A 15,705-nucleotide genomic window follows, 5' to 3' on the forward strand; every position below is an offset into this window, starting at 1 on the left:
ATACAGGACTATTCTACAAGAACGCAGAGAATACTTGCAATCCCATCTGGACCTAGGATCTCATCAGATCAACCTAAAACACATCAATAGGCTCTTCTGATAACCACATAATTGACTAGCAGATATAGATGAGTCAAGGGGATACCAGGTACTGCAAAAAGAGCTATTCAGATGGCAGCCTTCCTGTTTCACAACCAACAAAAGTGTGTGTGCCTTCACTGGGAGACAAGATATAGTGAGACACCCAGTAGCGACCAAAACAGATGACTCTTCTGTCCCTAACTTTTCTTAGCCATTCCTGCCACATCAGTTCTTGAGAATTAAGCCAAGTGACCATTGTTTTTAACTTCCCCAACAGCTTTACTGGCCTTTTACCTTCCTTACCTCTTCCTTTAAAACCAGTTATAAGATTTGGAGATCAGATAAGGAACAGAGTGAAAATAATAACTGAAGTCTCCATGAAAACTGGTAAGTGTTCTCTGAAGCAGATCTCAAACCAGCACAACACTTTTTAAGCATGACCTTATTTTTTTTGTTAAAATTCAGATCAATAGATTCCATATACATCTGTCCTTTGAGAAAAAGCGTAAGCAAACTTTCCCTTAAAAGAACCATACATACATTAAATTTTAAACAATCTGGATTTAAGATAAAAACACTTTATCAATTTTTTAAGATGGTTATAGCTCTTGAGTTCTCAGTCTACTTAGTCTCCTTCTATGTCAATTACTGAGGCTATCCCTCAGGGATGTGACCCAGTGCTCAGTACTCTTTTTTTTTTTTTTTTTTTTTTTTTTTGACAGAGTCTGGCTCTGTCACCCAGGCTGGAGTACGATGGCGCAATCTTGGCTTACCACAACCTTCGCCTTCCAGGTTCAAGTGATTCTCATGCCTCAGCCTCCCAAGTAGCTGGGATTACAGATGCCTGCCACCACCCCCAGCTAATTTTTCTATTTTTAGTAGAGACAGGGTTTTGCTATGTTGGTCAGGCTGGTCTCAAACTCCTTACCTCAGGTGATCCGCCCGCCTCCGAAAGTGCTGGGATTACAGGCGTGAGCTACAGTGCCCTCCCAGTGCTCAGTATTCTATGACTTCCTTTCAATGTATGCAGACCATGTTATCTGTTAACAGCTAACCTTATCCTGGCCAGCATATCTTTTAGTTTTTCCTCTGGAAATTGGTGAGATAATAAGATGAGTGACTGGGCCTATTTTATCTCCGGTTGTAATTCCACAGTAGTTTGGAAAGCAGAAAGCCCAATATAAAAATCCACATAGCAGATAATACCAGGGATTACTAGTGAGCAAAATGAAGTAATCACAACTCATTTGGGTTAACGTAATCAGTAAACTGGCCAAAACCACTAACTTTGCACGTTATTAGACCCATTTCAGTAACGGATAGATACATCCGTATTTGAGGATAGCAGGAAACAAAGGCAACTGATGCAACTCCTTGTTAACTACCACTTACCAATGCAAAACATGGTTTAAACAAGTACAGCCAGATAAGCTTTTCAATGGAATGAATCGGTATGAAATTCAAGGAGAAAATTAATGTGACCAACCTGAGCTAATACTGTGATGAAGTTGCGATTTAAATGAACAGCTTCATAAAGGGCCAGAAGAATGGCCTCATTGGTTCTAAAGAAAAAGAGAACAAATTGGAGTGGCTCTTATAGTGAGAGAGTTAAAACACTATAACTATCAGGATAAAATTATACCCCAGGGCCTCATTATCAATCTCTTTGCATTTCTAAAGTTCCCCTTTACTCACCTTTTGGGCATATGCAAAGTGATAGGCTGGAGTCAGGGCCTTAACTTTAATTCCTTAGGACTAGTTCTCATCTACTTCATTACCTTCCCTCTGCTTTTCCACCTCAACCCAGCTAAGCCAACTGGCTCAGACACCCATTCCTCTTTTGTTTCATTGCCGAGATAGGCTGGGAACAGTTGTTCAGCAGAAATTTCTAAGGGTCCATTATTGTTCAAAACCCATGAGACATTTGAAAATCACCAAAAAAACTATGAGTCTTCAAAAGGTTAACAAACAGGTAACACTGCACACTCATATCCAGCAGGACAGCCCATACAAAAGTCCAAGTCACTGCAGAAGAATGTCAGGCACTTACTGTACTGAGATTTTCTCATGGGCATCTGCTATGAACATGCTGCCCACCTGTGGAAGAAAAGGGGAATTGCAGACTTATAGCAGGAGGATGGGAGAGGAGCTTTGTTTTTTATCAAGTGGAAAAAAAAAAAAAAAAAACAAGCTGCTTCCCGCTGAGGGGAACTTGGAGCTCTGGACCATAAGTCACACACACCAAAACCAGCCCACGTTGAAAATCCTAAAAGACTCATAAGTAATAAATGAAATAATGAGAATCCTACTGAATCATCTTGCCTTAAAGGGCCTTAAAGCAAAAGCCTAGTACTTTTGTCCAACTTTCCTTTTCAATGTGTAAGTTTAGTCACTCTGACAGTTAACCTACACATCCTCATCACTCTGTATCTTTCCTAGAAGTTGCTTATTTGAAGTCAGAAACTAACTTAGGAAAAACTTCACAGAAAGCAGGCTGACTTCAACCAACATATAGCTATCTTTGGGAACAATATTTGGGTTTCAGACCAAAGCTCTCTATATGAGATCCACTCTCCATTTTTAAGACAACAAAATCTTTAGTTTGTGTCCTAGTCAGAGCAAGTGAATAAGTAAACAGAGTAGGCTGCCTCTAATGCATATGATGTCAGAGGCACTAAGATGCCTAACCCCCCATAAAAATACCTTTCCCACCTCCTTAATTATGCTGAAACTACACACAAACCTATGCTGCTAGAATTTCATGCGTTTGGAACAAAACTTTCTGAAAACTTGACTGAAAGGCAGAGATAACCTGGAGCAGTATAACTGTATCTAATTCATTTAATCAAACACCAATATAAAACTCATATTTCTGTAGTCCCTGAGAGACTTCACTCATTTACATTCTGAGTTAAGAGTTTATGAGGCCCCTTCCTAAGAATAGGCTGAGAAGGCAGAAGGAACAATTCTTAAGCATTGGGGGGAAAAAAAATTGCAGAAGTGGAAGAGGAGAGAAAGCAACTGCTTCTTGCAATGAACTAAAACATTGTCTTGCCCTAGAACTGATTATTTGGGCCGGGCGCAGTGGCTCAAGCCTGTAATCCCAGCACTTTGGGAGGCCGAGGCGGGTGGATCATGAGATCAAGACATTGAGACCATCCTGGTCAACATGGTGAAACCCCGTCTCTAATAAAAATGCAAAAAATTAGCTGGGCATGGTGGCGCGTGCCTGTAATCCCAGCTACTCAGGAGGCTGAGGCAGGAGAATTGCCTGAACCGAGGAGGCGGAGGTTGCGGTGAGCCAAGGTCGCGCCATTGCACTCCAGCCTGGGTAACAAGAGTGAAACTCCGTCTCAAAAAAAAAAGAAAAAAAGAACTGATTATTTGGATACTAATGCCCAGAAGACAGACTTTCTGAATCTGCCTAGATTCTAGAATCTCCTAGATTTATCTCTTCAAAATCAGTCCCAGATTACCTGGTACCAAAAGCAAAGGTTGAGAAATCTTGCCCTGGAGTCTTGCAAACTGGACCAATAACTTCCCTAAAATTCAGACCTCTAAGCCCAAACCCTAAAGCCACTAGAAGAGTGCCTCAGATCTACTTCACAATCGTTAAACCCCAGGACCAGCTATGAGGATCAAACCAGCCACAGCAGACAGCAAAGGAGCACTCAGGGGAGGACTCAGATCCAAACCCTACTATTAGGTGTTCCACAGGGTCAGCGCCCAAACAGGGCCAACTCTTCAGGAAGCAGAAGTCTGGTTTAATGTGCACCCTTTCTTTAGCCTTTAAGAAATTAATTAATTAAATAATTAATGTGGAAAAACTAAGTCCCAGAGAAATTAAAGCTCTCCTTTCCCCTATCTCACTTGGTTTTGAAGCTCACTAAAGATACATCAGAAGTGGGAATTTAAAAAAAAAGAAATGAAAAGAAAAAGAAATTCACTAAAGGAAATACACTCCCAAAGAAAATCTGCTCTGAACAGCCTCTCTTGTCATCATGCCATCACTTCAAATATCTGAACTTCAGAGCCCTGATTTGTCCCCCTCTGCAGACCACATTGTTAATGAGCAGAAGAAAAGAAAAAGCAGGACTTACCATATTTGTTAAAGCAGAGAAAAAACCACTTTGGTGTTCTTCTTCTTTGTCTTTATACTGCCTAAACAAGAAGAACTAAATTCAACTTTAGGATTATTTATCAAGTATGTCTTTGTCCTTGGCATTTTGGGTAATCAGAGTGGAGCACTCTTAGAATTCTCTGACTCCAGAAAACTAAAGCATTGTGACAATCAAGCATTGTGACAATCCCTGAAAGCTAAGAGGCACCCTGTCTGCTCTTGAGGTAGTATGTACCAAAATCCCTAGCTACTTTGGCAGAGACTTTAAAAAGCAAGCTGCAGGTCCGGTGCAGTGACTCACGCCTGTAATCCCAGCACTCTGGGAGGCCGAGGTGGGCAGATCATGAGGTCAAGAGATTGAGACTATCCTGGCCAACACTGTGAAATCCTGTCTCTACCTACAATACAAAAGCTAGCTGGGTGTGGTGGCCTGCACCTGTAGTCCCAGCTACTCGGGAGGCTGAGGCAGGAGAATCACTTGAACTCAGGAGGTGGAGGTTGCAGTGACCCTAGATGGGGCCACTGCACTCCAGCCTGACAACAGAGCAAGACTCCATCTCAAAAAAAAAAAAAGAAAGAAAGAAAAAGAAAGAAAGCTGCAGCTGGGTACAATGGCTCATGCTTGTAATCCCAGCACTTTGGGAGGCTGAGGCAGGCATAGCACGAGGTCAGGGGTTTAAGACCAGCCTGGCCAATATGGTAAAACCCCATATCTATTAAAAATTTAAAAAAAAAAAATTAGCTGGGCATGGTGGATCGTGCCTGTAGTCCCGGGTACTCAGGAGGCTGAGGCAGAAGAATCACTTGAACCTGGGCGGTGGAGGCTGCAGTGAGCCGAGATCACACCACTGCACTCCAGCCTGGGTAACAAGAGTGAGACTCCATCTCAAAGAAAAAAAAAAAGAAAGAAAGAAAGAAAGAAAGAAAGAAAGCTGCAAAATTGTGAAACCGCCCTAACATACAGCTGATCCAGTTATTTCTCCAACATCTCCAACAATCTATTACTTGAAACGTGTGACAGTAAAACTACTTTAAGGCTAGAACACTGAAAATCTTGTTTCTTTTTAAAGGAGGAGGAAGGAAATCAGTAAACTAAACTCTCTGCAGATATGAGACAGATTTGAAGTTCTGATACCCAATTGTGTGTGAGAAAAGTCTAGAGAGGAACATGAAAGATCTGCCTGGTCCTTGCCATGATTAGGGATACTTCTGGTTTCCATTCACTAATGTCAGATCCTTCCAGCAAAAGGGAAAGCAAGCATCAATGATGGGAGCCCCCAAGAGAAACAGGGACTCTGGGAAGTTGATAAAAAAGAAACATCTGCAAAATAGGACTACCTTAATATACTTTCTCCTCTTATATATTTTTTAAGATAACAAAAAAGCAGTCTCCACAACCTTTTTGACATAGAAAATACACGTATGGGCCGGGTGCGGTGGCTCAAGCCTGTAATCCCAGTACTTTGGGAGGCCAAGGCGGGTAGATCACGAGGTCAAGAGATCGAGACCATCCTGGTCAACATGGTGAAACCCCGTCTCTACTAAAAATACAAAAAATTAGCTGGGCATGGTGGCACGTGCCTGTAATTCCAGCTACTCAGGAGGCTGAGGCAGGAGAATTGCTTGAACCCAGGAGGCGGAGGTTGCGGTGAGCCGAGATCGCGCCATTGCACTCCAGCCTGGGTAACAAGAATGAAACTCCGTCTCAAAAAAAAAAAAAAAAAGATACATGTATGATACATTGAACTAAATGGAAGTGAAAGTGACCACTTGTGGCTGGAAGACTAGTTAAAATGCTCTGTAATAAAATACCAGAAGTTGCAAAGGAATGTGCCTAATTGCCTAAACTAAAGAGACATCAATGCGGTGGCTACCTTTCCCCTGTTGCTAAAAACAATCCCTGCTAATCCCAAGCAAAGCTAGAGCAAATACTTTGGCCAGGGGCTGTACCTCTCAATACTCTTAGACTAGGTAAGGCAGTTTTACCCAATAACTCTAATAAAACTCTAACAACCAATTCAAATGAAAATTAGACTCCCTTCCATTTTGGAAAGGTGAACTTACCTGTTGTACTCAGATAAAGCCTGAGCAATTACAAGCCCCATTCCCTAGAAGGGAAAAGACAGCACAGGTGAAATAAGACAGCAGCCTTTGGGGGTTGGTGATGATGCTAGAACTAGGTCAGGAAGAACATTAATTAACCCAAGAAGTCCTGCCTGAAAGTTGGCAACAAGGACAGAAATTCTGAGATGCACTGTCAAGGCATCAGAAGAAACTTCTTTGGGAAGATTTTTCTTACCTAATTATCTTAATGTTCCCAGGTACAATTAAAATGGATTATCAAGAGGTGAAACAGACCCAGCCCACATTATTGACAATTTCACTGGGATCATTTTCACTTTGAAAGAGAATATCCAGTTAAACAAAAAGCCCTCAGATGTCTCCAAAACAGCCAGGCAAAGTGACAGTGAGTCCATGCTAAATGAAGGTGAACATAGATAAGCCGCTTTCTTTCAGGCCACAGGAATGTTAAGGGAAGTAGCATTAAGTAAATGTTAAAGTGACTTATCAACTTCCCCCAGAAAGTTTGGCAGGATGGAAAGGGAACAAAGCAAGACACTGGTCATCTTATTCCTCCCTATATTCAGAGATGAGATGTAATTTCCCAAACTTTCAAGGATATATATAGCAGATATAGATCATCCCCATGTTTCCACTTCACCAAGTCAAGCTATAAATACTGCCTGGCTAGTTCTAAAAGAAGGAATCTCCCATCATTTAGTCATCTAAGCTTTCTTATTCTTGAATGTGTAATTTATTGACTTTGTAGGATAATCAACTTCAGCACACTATAACATGAAACATAACCAACCACTTCATTACAATTAGCAAGCAAGTAAGTCAGAAGACAGTAAAATAGTAGCACTGATGGACTAAAAAGAAATATTAATTCCCTCTCTATCACCAGATGAAATTGACAGGATAGCTTTCTGTTCCCTGTTCTAAATGTCCACTAAAAGTAATGCCACTGAATGCAAATAAGTAAGACAATACACAGGGATCCAGATACTCACATTGAGTGTGGCCTCATCATCCACAATAGATAGCTTCACAATATAAGGATTCACAGACTGTTAAATAAGAGAAGAGACTCCAGGTAAGTGTGACCTAGTTAAGAAAGCCCATTAGCTATTTAAAAAGTGTTAACAGAAATGTTTCTGTAAGGCCCTCTCTCTACAGCAATGCTCCTGATACACAGCCCCAATCCATATGGCCTGCTGACCCCTCCCATTTCCAGTTAATTTCTCAGTGTGTATAGGCATCCATCAAGTGTACACACAGATACATACACATACCTCAGTTCTGTTGTACCCATATTTTTCCTTAGGTGGAATCAGTGCAGGCCTATTTCTACCACTTCTACCATCTTTCCTCTTACTTGCATCTAGAAAGTAAGTGAATGCTCCACAAAACTCACTTTGTCCTACCCTACCAATAATTTGCTAAGTCCATAGGGATAGCTGTCTTTTGGGGGACATAAAAGCTTCTTGCCATAAGGCACATATTTACAAGTTGCTAACTTACATTTTCATCCCAAAGGCTCCCTAACCATTTCACAAACTATATGCAAGGACTGATTCACCCACCCGTAAAACAAAGCCACCTTGGGGTGGAAAGTGGCAGCTGCTTAACAGCCAGAGAGGCCATTTATGGAGATCTGATATCCAAATAACACTGCAGGGGGAACTGAAAAAAAGAATGTAATTATCCAAACAACAATCTGGTCAGAACACTGGGATTTAATGATTGTCCCATCACTTACAGCACTGGAAGAGTTCTTGAGTTATTCCAGACCCAATCTCAGTTGGGCAGCATAAGAAAATAGACGTATATTTAAACTAATAAAGCAATTGGACCATCTCCTACAAGGGGGATGAGGACAAACGACCTTTCCTTGCACCTATAGAATGTGAGGAAAGATTTCATATAGATCAGGCACCAAATCTAACCTAAGAGAGGCAAGGAACAATAGTTCTCAGACTGGCAGTTTCTACGGCTACCAAAAAACTCGTTACTGAGAAACTTGAAAACCCAACTGAAAGGCTCATTCCCCACACAGAGCTATTTAACCAAGCTTCTGAGGGCATCTTTTGCATGTCAATTGGGAATAGAGAACGAAACAGCTTTGCTTTCTTAACAGCAAATGTTTATAAGGTTTAATGCAACACAACTTAAGGTGTAAACCCCACTCCATTTGTTACTTGATCTGACAGAAGGAAGGCTCTCAACACTTCTTCCTATAACCAACCAACAGTCAAATTCTGCCAATTTTACAGACCTCAGAGAAGATCCCAAGCAAGTGAATTCTCAGAAAAGAAAATCAGGCAAAATCAGCTGACTTAGAGATGCTGCCATGATGAGAGTAACACTAGAAAGAGCAGACCACTATTTCTTGGCATAATTTTTTAAAGTTCTGGTCACTTATCTTCCCAAAAGTAGACTGTTTTAGAGTTGTGGTTGGTTTTTGGGGGGTTTTCTTTGTTTTTGTTGTTTTTTGAGATGGAGTTTCCCTCTTGTTGCCCAGGCTGGAGTGCAATGGTGTGATCTCAGCTCACCACAACCTAAGCCTCCCAGTTCAAGTGATTCTCCTGCCTCAGCCTCCTGAGTAGCTAGCATTACAGGCATGTGCCACCATGCCCAGCTAATTTTGTATTTTTAGTAGAGACAAGGGTTTCTCCAAGTTGGTCAGGCTGGTCTCAAACTCCCGACCTCAAGTGATCCCCCCGCCTCAGCCTCCGAAAGTGCTGGGATTACAAGTGTGACCCACCGCGACCAGCCTGTTTAAGTGTTGATCAGGGTCATCTGATTTCCAAGCAAAGGTCTGCATTCTAGTTCTTCTGCTTATTGTGACAAATTAGGCACACTAAGCTAAGTTTCTATTTCCTCATCTGTAAAATGAGGATACAGGTTGAGTATCTCATCTAAAATGCTTTAGGGTTGGTCATGCCTGTAATCCTAACACTTTGGGAGGCCAAGGTGGAAAGACACTTGGCCCAGGAGTTCAAACCAGCTTAGGCAACATGGCAAAACCCTATCTCTACAAAAAATTAGAGTTAGCTGGGGCCAGGCATGGTAGCTCACTCCTGTAATCCCAGCATCTTGGGAAGCTGAGGCAGGTGGATCACCTGAGGTCAGGAGTTCAAGAACAGCTGACCAACATACGGAAACCTGTCTCCATTAAAAATACAAAAATTAGCCAGGTGTGGTGGTGCATGCCTGTAATCCCAGCTACTCGGGAGGTTGAGGCAGGAAAATCATTTGAACCCAGGAGGCACCTGGTTGCAGTGAACCGAGATTGCACCACTGCACTCTAAAATGGGTGGCAGAGCAAGACTCCATCTCAAAAAAAAAAAAAGTTAGCTGGGCATAGTGACACATGCCTGTAGTCCCAGCTACTCGAAGACTGAGGTGGGAGGATCACTTGAGCCTAGGAGGTCAAGGAGTGTCACGTTGGTATTCAGAAAGTTTCAGATTTGGGGGCATTTTGGATTTCAAATTTTCAGATTAGAGATGGTCAACCTGTATTTTTTATGCTGTGGTTGCTACAAGGCTGAAATGAAGTAAGACACATCAAATCTTTAGCACCCTAGCTGGTATATGCTAAAGGCTCAATAACTGGTATAGGTGGCTATATTTTTTTTCTCCTTTTACATTATTATCATATTCAAAGGCAAGCTCTTTAGGAAAAAGGGAAGTGTGGGGAGAAAAGGAACAACTTGCAATTAGACATAATAAACAGTATGGTAATTTCTGAGAAATGTCATGCTCCAGGAAACAGTTGGGATCTGAGTCACTTCATCTCAATAGACTTGGCCAGCCTAGAAAACCAGGATCTTAATGTTGTGAAAATTTCTATTTTACCAGATGCTGATTTTTAAAACTATATACCTGTTGTGCTGGTCACTTTTTAAAACTGGAGGCAATCTACTTTTCATCCGTAAGACAGAATTACAAACTCTGTGAGTCTTCACAGTAGCACTCTAATAGGGTCCTGCCTTTATTTGATCAAAGCTATACATACTATTTTTCATTGCTCTTCCCTAGACCTTTTTTGGGGGCTCTTCTGACTCTTTAGATGAAATTATTAAAATAGAACACATTATTTGAAGTGAGGAAGAACTACACATTTACTACATGGTATCTTTTCCATCACTTTTATTCCTTAAGTCCAATAACATCTTCACTTTGTCTGTGCTTAGTTGGGTACCTAGCCTCTCTGTGCCTCGGTACCTTTCTGGTAAGGTTAGAACTTACCCCACTGGTCATGAGATTGATGGCTAGAATGCTTTTCTCCCCAGCACGGTCTCTCATGCTAGTTTGTAAAGAATTTCACCAGCTTTGGTTTTGCTATGTTCATCCAGAATTCCTCACATTCCTGTCAAAAATCTTCCTGCTCCATGATCACCAGGCTTCCTTAATGGTTTCTGGTTTTTGATTTATATCAAAACTGCAAAGCCCAGATAAATTAGGCCCACAAGCTCACCCTTGCCCACTATATTAATTCTTCTGGGGGCTTCTGAAAGACTAGAAATGCATACTTCATTCCAGAAATATGATTCTCTCCAGTTCCTTAGCCATATCCAATATTTCAGGCTGACATTTCAGAGAGCCCTACAGAGCTGAGCCAGGATTCAGATCACAATCAGTGAAGCCAAGCCACTGCCTCAGAGTGGCCTGCATCCAGCAGAATGTTCCGAAAATATTCATTACTGATGATAGTGTGTTCCTATCACATATAACCCTCACCTCTCTTTAACTATCCTCAGCATTTTCCACAGCTATTTTTCTGGCTGTTGTAATGAGGCCCCAGAGGCTATTACACATGACAGAGATCAAAATGGCTACCATGCCAACCCCTCCAGATCATCAGTAAAACAGGTGTTGGGAATAAATTTCATATTTATTAGGAGCTCTATACACATTCATCAGTTCCTCCAACACAATAAAAGCAATCAGATCTTGGAATTTATAACACATTAACATTGTTCTGCATATTCTAGTCCCTCTTTAAGTATTCCTTTCTCACAACCTCCCCTGCTTTCACATCTCTTCTTTTAAGAATCAGCTCCTGGGCCGGGCGCGGTGGCTCAAGCCTGTAATCCCAGCACTTTGGGAGGCCGAGGCGGGTGGATCACGAGGTCGAAAGATCGAGACCATCCTGGTCAACATGGTGAAACCCCGTCTCTACTAAAAATACAAAAAAACTAGCTGGGCGTGGTGGTGCATGCCTGTAATCCCAGCTACTTAGGAGGCTGAGGCAGGAGAATTGCCTGAGCCCAGGAGGCGGAGGTAGCGGTGAGCCGAGATCGCGCCATTGCACTCCAGCCTGGGTAACAAGAGCGAAACTCCGTCTCAAAAAAAAAAAAAAAAAAAAAAAAAAGAATCAGCTCCAGGTTGGAGACCATCCTGGCTAACACAGTGAAAACCTGTCTCTACTAAAAATACAAAAATTAGCCAGGTGTGGTGGCACGTGCCCGTAGTCCTAGCTACTCAGAAGGCTGAGGCTGGAGAATTGCATGAACCTGGGAGGAGGCTGCAGTGAGCCAAGATCACACCATTGCACTCTAGCCTGGGCAACATAGCGACTCTGTCTCAATAAAAAAAAAAAAAATAGAATAAGCTCCAGATTTTGTGTTACCCATCACTTTCAACCTGGCCAAATAAAGCCTACCTAGGCTTTATCATATTAAAAATCACTAGGTGGGCAGGGCGAGGTGGCTCATGCCTGTAATCCCAGCACTTTGGGAGGCCAAGGTGGGCAGATCACGAGGTCAAGAGATCGAGACCATCCTGGCCAACATGGTTAAACCTCGTCTCTACTAAAAAAAATACAAAAAATCAGCTGGGCATGGTGGCTCGTGCTTGTAGTCCCAACTACTCGGGAGGCTGAGGCAGGAGAATTGCTTGAACCCAGGAGGTGCAGGGTGCAGTGAGCCAAGATCGCCCCACTACACTCCAGCCTGGCTGGTGCCTGGTGACAGAGGAAGACTCTTTGTCTAAAAAAAAAAAAAAAAAAAAAAAAAAAAAAATCCACTAGGTGAAGATCCAGAAGGTCAAAAAGGAAAATTCTCCGTCCAGCTGGCTCAATTCTCACAGTATTGCTACTTATGAAGTGAACAAAGTCAGGTTGCCTCAGTGAAACTCCTGACTTTAGGATTCAGCAAAATGCTCCTAGTGCCCAAACTCAGTGCCAAATGCTTCCTACTCCTCAAAAGCAATCTCCAACGAAAACCCTTGTCTTCCTTGAGTGGTCCCCTTCCTTTTCTGTCTATTCTGCCTTTTGAAGAAAATCAAATATATGTGCCAATCCAAGTATAAATCTTTGGATCCTGCTCTTCATATCTTCATCTAAAAAACCTGTAAATCTGCACCCTGAATAATTCAGGGGCAAAAAGAATTCCCAAACTGGAATAAATAAGGCACTGACTTCAATTTTTCATTAAAATCAGAAGGAGTTTCTAGGCCAACAGTGATACTTATATAAGTAGACTGAATAAGGAGATCTGATATACAGGAATAAGGAAATCTGATACACAGTGATGTGCTGCATAAAGACATTTTGGTCCATAATAGACTGCATATTCTACGGTGATCCCATGAGATTATAATGGAACCGAAAAATCCCTATAACCCAGTGACATTTTGGCCATTATCACATAGTGCAAGCCATTCATTACTCACGTATTTGTGGTGATAATGGTGTAAGGAAACCTACCGTGCTGCCAGTCATATAAACGTATAGGACATACAATTATCAGCCAGGCACGGTGGCTCACTGTAATCCCAGCATTTTGGGAGGCTGAAGTGGACAGATCACTTCAGTTCAGGTGTTCAAGACCAGCCTAGGCAATATGTTGAACCATATCTCTACCAAAAATTAAAAAAAAAAAAATAGCTGGGCATGGTGGCGCATGCCTGTAGTCCCAGCTACTCAGGAGTCTGAGGCAGGAGGATCATTAGAGCCTCAGAAATGGAGGTTGCAGTGAGATGAGATCATGTCACTACACTTGTCTGAGCAACAGAGCGAGACTCCATCTCAAAAGAAAAAGTATAGCACATACAATTATGTATAGTACATAATACTGGATAATGATAATAAATGACTATGTCACTGGTTTATGTATTTATTATACTTTTTTTCTTTTGAGATGGAGTCTTACTTTTTCACCCAGGCTGGAGTGCATCGATGCAATCTCATCTCACTGCAACCTCCACCTCCTGGGTTCAAGCAATTCTCGTGCATCAGCCTCCTGAGTAGCTGGGACTACAGGTGTGCACCACCACACCCAGCTAATTTTTTTTTTTTTTTTTTTGAGACGGAGTTTCGCTCTTGTTACCCAGGCTGGAGTGCAATGGCGCGATCTCGGCTCACCGCAACCTCCGCCTCCTGGGCTCAGGCAATTCTCCTGCCTCAGCCTCCTGAGTAGCTGGGACTACAGGCATGCGCCACCATGCCCAGCTAATTTTTGTATTTTTAGTAGAGACGGGGTTTCACCATGTTGACCAGGATGGTCTCGATCTCTTGACCTCGTGATCCACCCACCTCGGCCTCCCAAAGTGCTGGGATTACAGGTGTGAGCCACCGCGCCCGGCGATAATTTTTGTATTTTTAGTAGAGATAGGGTTTTGCTACATTGGCTAGGATGGTCAAACTCCTGACCTCAGGTGATCCACCCACCTCTGCCTCCCAAAGTGCTGGGATTACAGGCCTAAGCCACTATGCCAGCCTAACGATACTTTTTATTGTTATTTTCTACTGTATTCCTTCTACTTATTAAAAGAAAAAAAGTTAACTGCAAAACAACCAAAGGTGGGTCCTTGAGCAGGTATTGCAGAGAAAGGCATTATCACAGGAAATAACAGCTTCATGTGTATTATTTCCCTAAAGACCTTCCAAATGTGGAGGCGAAAGACAGTGGTACTGATCATCCGGACCCTGTATAGGCCTATGCTAATTTGTGTGTTTGTGTCCCACTTTTGTTTTGTTTTGTTTTGAGACAGAGTCTTGCTCAGTTGCCCAGGCTGGAGTGCAATGGCACAATCTCAGCTCATTGCAACATCTGCCTCCAGGTTCAAGTTATTCTCCTGCCTCAGCCTCCTGAGTAGCTGGCACTATAGGTGCCCACCACCACACCCAGCTAATTTTTTTTTTTTTTTTTTTTTTTTTTTTTGAGACGGAGTTTCGCTCTTGTTACCCACGCTGGAGTGCAATGGCGCGATCTCGGCTCACCGCAACCTCCACCTCCTGGGTTCAGGCAATTCTCCTGCCTCAGCCTCCTGAGTAGCTGGGATTACAGGCACACGCCACCATGCCCAGCTAATTTTTTGTATTTTTAGTAGAGACGGGGTTTCACCATGTTGACCAGGATGGTCTCGATCTCTTGACCTCGTGATCCACCCGCCTCGGCCTCCCAAAGTGCTGGGATTACAGGCTTGACCCACCGCGCCCGGCCCTAATTTTTGTATTTTTAGTAGAGATGGGGATTCACTATATTGGCCAGGCTGGTCTTGAACTCCTGACCTTGTGATCCACCCGCCTAGGCCTCCCAAAGTGCTGGGAATACAGGCGTGAGCCAGCACACCTGTCCGTTTCTCCGTTTTTAACTAATAAGTTTTAAAAAAATTTTTTTTAACTGAAAAAAGCTTACAGAATAAAGATATGTTCTTTATACTCTTTGGGAGACCAAGGTAGGTGGATCACATGAGGTCAGGAGTTTGAGACCAGCCTGGCCAAATGTGACAAACTATAGTACAATATGTTTGTGTTTCAAGCTAAATGTTATTACAAAGGAGTTAAAAAGCTTTTTTTTTTTTTTGAGACAGAGTTTCGCTCTTGTTACCCAGGCTGGAGTGCAATGGCGCGATCTCGGCTCACCGCAACCTCCACCTCTTGGATTCAGGCAATTCTCCTGTCTCAGCCTCCTGAGTAGCTGGGATTACAGGCACGCACCACCATGCCCAGCTAACTTTTTGTATTTTTAGTAGAGACGGGGTTTCACCTTGTTGACCAGGATGGTCTTGATCTCTTGACCTCGTGATCCACCCACCTCGGCCTCCCAAAGTGCTGGGATTACAGGCTTGAGCCACCACGCCCGGCCTAAAAAGCTTTTAATATTTTTAGTTTATAAAGTAAAAGTTATGGTAAGTTATTATTGAAGAAAGAAAAAGTTTTTTCATAAATTTAACATAGCCTATGTGTACAATGTTTACAAAGTTGACAGTTGGCCAGGCATGGTAGCTCACACCTGTAATCCTAGCACTCTGGGAGGACAAGGCAGGTGGATAAAGACCAGCCTGGCCCACATGGTAAAACCCTGTTTCTACAGGCACCTATGGCAGGTGCCTGTACTCCCGGCTACTCAAGAGGCTGAGGCAGGACAATCACTTGAACCTGGGAGGCAGAGATTGCACTGAGCTGAGATTGTGCCATTGCACTACAGCCT

At 42.6% G+C, this 15,705-nt stretch overlaps 1 protein-coding gene across 7 annotated transcripts in view; it reads right to left on the reverse strand.

The window, feature by feature from the left end:
• Positions 1–15,705, reverse strand: part of ARMH3 (armadillo like helical domain containing 3) — a 231,271-nt gene that overhangs the window by 170,049 nt on the left and 45,517 nt on the right. For 6 of the 7 annotated variants that reach the window (XR_012512924.1, XM_074382784.1, XM_074382786.1 and 3 more), the window contains 5 exons: positions 7,276–7,332; positions 6,266–6,309; positions 4,182–4,242; positions 2,132–2,178; positions 1,568–1,643 (listed from right to left, as the gene is read on the reverse strand). Coding sequence is in view for 6 of the 7 variants with exons in the window: in XM_074382784.1 (XP_074238885.1) it covers positions 1,568–1,643; positions 2,132–2,178; positions 4,182–4,242; positions 6,266–6,309; positions 7,276–7,332 (285 nt within the window). In the remaining variant the exon portion in view is untranslated. The remainder of the gene's footprint in view (positions 1–1,567; positions 1,644–2,131; positions 2,179–4,181; positions 4,243–6,265; positions 6,310–7,275; positions 7,333–15,705) is intronic. The other variant, XM_074382785.1, reaches the window with a different exon arrangement.

This window comes from Saimiri boliviensis, chromosome 12, assembly GCF_048565385.1.
Source record: "Saimiri boliviensis isolate mSaiBol1 chromosome 12, mSaiBol1.pri, whole genome shotgun sequence".
Taxonomy (NCBI): domain Eukaryota; kingdom Metazoa; phylum Chordata; class Mammalia; order Primates; family Cebidae; genus Saimiri; species Saimiri boliviensis.